A 6,060-nucleotide genomic window follows, 5' to 3' on the forward strand; every position below is an offset into this window, starting at 1 on the left:
GCTAACTGCACAAGTAACAGTGGAGCTCATTTTCAAAAGAGCAAAACGTCCAAAAAGTGGCATAAACCTATATTTGGACGTTTTTCTCACAAAAACGTCCAAAGTGGTATTTTCAAAACTCATTTGTAGACATTTTTCTATGAAGTCCATCAGAAGAACCCTTATTTTATCATCCTCACTTTAATATTCCTTTATCTCTTGTTTGTCCTGTTTGTCTGTCCTAATTAGATTGTAAGCTCTGTCGAGCAGGGACTGTCTCTTCATGTTCAAGTGTACAGCACTGCGTACGTCTAGTAGCACTTTAGAAATGATAAGTAGTAGTAGTAGAAGTGCGTTGAAATTACAAGGGGCCTGCCAGGGGCATACTAAGGGCAGGATATGGGCGTTCCTAACACTTGGATGTTTTTCAGCCATAATGGAACAAAAGAAAACCATTCAGGACTAAAATTAAGACGTTTTGAGCTAGTGGTGGGTGCAGTGCACTGCAGACAGGTGGACCCAGGCCCGTACCCCCCCCCCCCCCCCCACCTGTTACACTTGTGGCGGAAACTGTAAGCCCTCCAAAACTCACCAGATACCCACTGTACCCACATATAGGTGCCCCCTTCATCCGTAAGGGCTATGGTAGTAGTGTACAGTTGGGGGTAGTGAGTTTTGGAGGACTCAGCACACAAGGTAAGGGAGCAATGGTCAGATGTGTACCTGTGCTCATTTTCTGAAGTCCAAATGGAGTTCCGCACGGCTACCACATGGCTCTTGCAGTAATTTCATTTTTTGTGCATGGCCGAAAAATAATTGTTATTTTCGGATGCGCATATCGGACATGCGCCAAGTGGCTTTTGGCATTCTTAGGTCATTACCGCCCGGTTACCGCGTGAGACTTTACCTCTAGGTCAATGGCTAATGGTAAAACGGATGCGTGGCAATTTTCGGCAAAATTTTAAGAAGGCCTTTTTTTACAGTTGCGCTGAAAAATGGATCAGCGTGCGCCAAAAACCCGCACCTACACTACCACAACCCATTTTTCAGCATGCCTTAGTAAAAGGACCCCTCAATGAAGTTACATGGTAATAGGAGGAAATATTTTTTCACTCAACGAAAAGTTAAGCTCTGGAACTCTTTGCTAGAGGATGTGGTTACAGCGGTTAGTATATCTTGGTTTTAAAAAAAAAGGTTTGGACAAGTTCCTGGAGGAAAATGTCCATAGTATGCTATTGAGATAGAAATAGGTAGCATACATAGGCGCCCGGTAGGCTTGGACAGGCTAAGCCTCCCCTGCTGTGCTCTGAGAGGTTTAAATTGTTGATTTACCTCCATCCTCACAGTAGAAATTGGTTTATGGTTTGTTTACCTTACTGCTGGGAGAGCAGGGGGTGGGGGGGGGGGGGTTGGCTGAGTTGCTAGGGAGATATTTAAGAAGGATGACTTCCTGACCTGCACTGAGAACAGATAGCAGCAGAATCGGACAACCAGACAACAAAGGCAGAAAAGATCATTTTATTTTCATGATAGTGTTTGGAATATGTCCACTTTGTGAATCAGGTGCTCAACATTAAAAGTTTATATTTATTTACTTATTTATGGCATTTTATCCCACATTAAACATGAATTAGGGTGTTTTGTGGCTCTACATGAGAATTGTAATGATATGATCCCTTGTCTCATATTTTCTCTGCATTTTCCGTATGGGTGGTATATTGGTGTATTAGGTTCTGCCCAGTGTAATATTTATGGTACAGTAAGGTTCTGAGTGTGTTTTTGCACAAAGTTGTGCATAGTGTTTTGCAGTTGAGCGATTGTGGTTAGCATATGCTTTGAGCAACCACTTTATTCTTTGACATATGATACATATCTAATATCTAAATTTAATAAAAGGTATTAATTGTGACTTTTATTTTTATTAATTTATTTTTTTCTGTGTTATCAGACAATTATGGATTTAAGCTCCACCCCTGGCTCCACCCCCTAACCCCGCCCCCTTTAGCCTCCCCAAACAGTTGGGCCACCGACTGCCTATGGTAGCATAGAAATAGATTAGTAGCATGAATGTTGCTACTATTTGGGATTCTGCCAGGTGCTTATGACCTGGATTAGCCACTAATGGAAGCAGGATTCTGGGCTAGATGGACCATTGGTCAGACCCAGTATGGCTATTCTTATGTTCTTATTCCCAAAGTCTGTCCATCAAACACAGCAAATATTCAAGAAAGCCCCGTTTGCCCTTTCTCCTCCCCTAAGATCTAGCTCTCCTTTTATCTGTGGTCCTCGCTCTCAGAACATTGAACCATAGCATTCTGTGTCTTGTGTACAAGTCTTGTATCGTTTCTCTATTTCCCTTCTTATTTGACAAGGAGAACAAAGAAGAAAGCAAACTTTTAAACGTCCTTTCTTCCATTCTTTTCCAGTTGTTATCAATTATTACTTCTTTGGCTTTCACCAGCTTCTTTTGCACCGTCTTGTTTCCTTGGAAGTGTATCTATAAAAGTTTTAAGTTCTTTCCATGTCTCATTGACATGATTCCTATTATTAAAAGTGGACCTTACTGTTGCTGGGAACTATAACTCAAAGTGTATCCCCCCCCCCCCCCCCCCACCGTGTAATTCTGTGCAATATAATGCCACGTCAGAGCTTGCCAGTTAAGCATGTTCATCTTTCTTGGGTATTTTCCACTGTCTTGGCACTGGAGGTGTCCACTCAGCATGTCACTCCCTGCCAGGTGAGCTGGTAGGCAGGGGAAACATTTATTATCAGTAGCAATCCTAAAATAAAATTCCTAGGCTATACATATAGAAGCTGAAGATTGACATTACACAGCAGCTGGCACTCATCAGTGAATAATTGCAATCAGCATTTTAAACAATTACATTGACCACCAGTTGTAATTATGTTTTTCTTTAACAGGCTCCCCTAATGCCAAACCTGAGATCTTAATCCGATTTAAGGAACAGAGATTCCGCATTGAGCCCCAGGGACTTGAGAAAAGAAGAAACCTTCCCAATGTGGGCACATGTGAAGAGCTGCATGAAACAGGTGATGTAGCCTGGACTGAATGAATCCCAGGTCGCTAGCAGGGTTTTGCAGAGTTTTTGATTAGTGACTAACAGGGGCGTAGCCAGACACCCCATTTTGGGTGGGCCTGGGCCCAAGATGGGTGGGCAGAAGAACCTTGCCCCGTCCCACAGGTGATTTGGTCTCTCCTTCTCTCGCCTGCATGCCATATGGTCTCTCAAACATCCCCCCTCTCCCGTATACCTTTTAAATAGCAGATTTTCACCAGCAGCGAGCAGCAACTAATACACACTGCTCATGTTGGCCCCACACCCTTCCCTCTGATGCAGCTTCCTGTTTCCACCTAGGCAGAAATACATCAGAGGGAAGGCTGTGGGGCCGGTGCGAGCAGTATGTATGTCACTGCTCACTGCAGGCGAAGATCTGCTACTTACAAGGTATGCAGGAGGGACACTTGTTGGGAATTTTCAGCTGGTGGGGCTTGGGGATCCCTGCCAGCCACCTCGTAAGTATGTTGCTACTGGGTGGGCCTGAACCCAAAGTGGGTGGGCCGGGGCCCACCCAAGCCCACCCTTGGCTACGCCACTGGTGACTAATCATAGCAAAGGGAATCACTGCAGAGATTGTAAGTGAGGATGAGATGCACAGAACCAGTAGGATGAGTTCAGCCATGGCTTCTCTCTCTACCTGTTTCTCTCTACAAGCATCACAACTTTCTTTCATATATCTTCACCCAATGTGTAATTAAACTCTGGAATTCATTGCCGGAAAATGTGGTGAAGGCGGTTAGCTTAGCAGAGTTTAAAAAGGGGTTGGATGGTTTCCTAAAGGACAAGTCCATAAACCGCTACTAAACGGACTTGGAAAAATCCAAAATTCCAGGAATAACATGTATAGAATGTTTGTACGTTTGGGAAGCTTGCCAGGTGCCCTTGGCCTGGATTGGCCGCTGTCATGGACAAGATGCTGGGCTCGATGGATCCTTGGTCTTTTCCCAGTATGGCATTACTTATGTACTTATATGTACTTATATGGAATATTAGCCAAGCAAATAGCTTTTTAAAATAATCTCATGTTTAGTTATACGTGCTTTTCTCCATAGCTATAAAATGAATGATCACACTCTCATTTTTGTCCAGTAGATCATGGATTTAAGATTAATAAGAAAATGAGATTGTGCGATAGACAGCAGAGGGAGGAATGGAAACAGAAGGACCCTTCCAAAGTCAGCCCACCCAGGATGAAAGAAATAGCCCAAAAAGGAGAAAAATCAAACTTACAAGAGAGAAATTCCAGCTACTGCCTAAAACATGTACAAACTCAGGGACTCAAAGAAGGTGAGACACCTCTTAAAATTACGGATAGTCAGGAAAACTTCACCGTACAATCACGTTTTGTGAAGTACCACATATCGAACCTCAGGACTAAGATTCATTCCTCTAGCGGTGTTTGCGAAACTAACCCAATTGAAGACAATTCCACCAAAGACAAACTATTTAAATGTACTGAATGTGATAAACGTTTCAGTTGGAAAAGTGAGCTGCAAAGGCATGAAATGGTTCACACTGGAGAAAAACCATTTCAGTGTGCTGAATGTGGTAAAAGCTTCAGTCTTAAAGGCAACCTACAACAACATAAATTGACGCACACAGGTGAAAAACCATTTCAGTGTTCTGTATGTGACAAATGTTTCTGTCACAAAAGCAGCCTGCAACAGCATAAAAGGGTTCACACAGGAAGTAAGCCATTTAAATGTTCTGAATGTGATAAAAGTTTCAGTCGAAAAGCCCTTCTGAATCTGCATAAAATGGCGCACACTGGGGAAAAACCATTTAAGTGTTCTGAATGTGATAAATGTTTCAGTCAGAAAGGCAACCTGCAGCTACATAAAATGACTCACACACAAGAGAAACCATTTAAATGTTCCCAGTGTAATAAGTATTTCAGATTGAAACAGAACCTGCGAAAGCATGAAGTGACCCACATGAAAGAAAAAACATTAATGTGTTCAAAACCATTAGTATGTTCTGAGTGTGATAAGTGTTTCAGTCGGAAAGCCCTTCTACAACGACACAAAAAGACGCATGCTGGAGAAAAAAAAATTTAAATGTTTTGATTGAGATAAAAGTTTCAGTCACAAAGGCAACCTGCAACTGCATAAAATGGCACACGCACAAGATAAACCATTTAAATGCTCTCAGTGTGATAAATATTTCAGGTGGAAATAGAACCTAAGAAAGCATGAAATGACCCACATGACAGATAAACCATTAATATGACCATTAATATGTCCTGAGTGTGATAAAAGTTTCAGTCGGAAAGGTATTCTGCAGCAGCACAAAATGACTCACATGGGAAAGAAATGTTCTGAATGTGATACATGTTTCAGTAAAAAAGGCAAAATGCAAGGGAATAAAAAAAACTCATGCAGGAAAGACGTCAACTACAAAGTAGTAAATTTAATACGAATCGGAGAAAATGTTTCTTCACTGAACGTGTAATTAAACTCTGGAATTCGTTGCCAGAGAATGTGGTAAAGGCGGTTAGCTTAACGGGGTTTAAAAGGGGTCTGGATGGCTTCCTAAAGGAAAAGCCCATAGACCATTATTAAATTGACTTGGGGAAAATCCACTGCTTATTTCTGGGATAAGCAGCATAAAATGAATTGAACTTTTTTTGGATCTTGCCAGGTATTTGTGACCTGGATTGGCCACTGTTGGAAACAGAATGCTGGGCTTGATGGACCTTTGGTCTGTCCCAGTGTGGCAGTACTTACGTAACCCCAACCCCCTGACCACTATACCTACCCTTAATCCTTGAATTACAGATTTAACAGATGTAAAAAGTTTTTTTTAGCATACTTTAAAATCGGTTATCTAGGCCACTTTTCTTTGTTTATCCAATCTGCAAAGGAGAACAAAAAACATCCATTTTGTGATTTTTTTTCCATGCTGTAATTTCAGACATTCGATACTGCATTTGCACCCACTGGCACACCTGTCACCTACCTGGCACTCCACTCTGTTCCCAGCTTTTGGCAACTCAATACAA

The 6,060-nt window shown here is 42.0% G+C and overlaps 1 protein-coding gene across 2 annotated transcripts in view; it reads left to right on the plus strand.

The window, feature by feature from the left end:
* Positions 1-5,516, plus strand: part of LOC115463673 (zinc finger protein 568-like) — an 80,401-nt gene extending 74,885 nt beyond the window's left edge. For both annotated transcript variants that reach the window (XM_030194390.1, XM_030194382.1), the window contains exons 5-6: positions 2,902-3,030; positions 4,152-5,516. In XM_030194390.1, the coding sequence (XP_030050250.1) occupies positions 2,902-3,030; positions 4,152-5,116 (1,094 nt within the window). In that variant the 3' untranslated portion in view covers positions 5,117-5,516. The remainder of the gene's footprint in view (positions 1-2,901; positions 3,031-4,151) is intronic.
* The last annotated feature ends 544 nt before the right edge of the window (positions 5,517-6,060 follow it).

Source organism: Microcaecilia unicolor, chromosome 1, assembly GCF_901765095.1.
Source record: "Microcaecilia unicolor chromosome 1, aMicUni1.1, whole genome shotgun sequence".
Classification (NCBI taxonomy): Eukaryota; Metazoa; Chordata; class Amphibia; order Gymnophiona; family Siphonopidae; genus Microcaecilia; species Microcaecilia unicolor.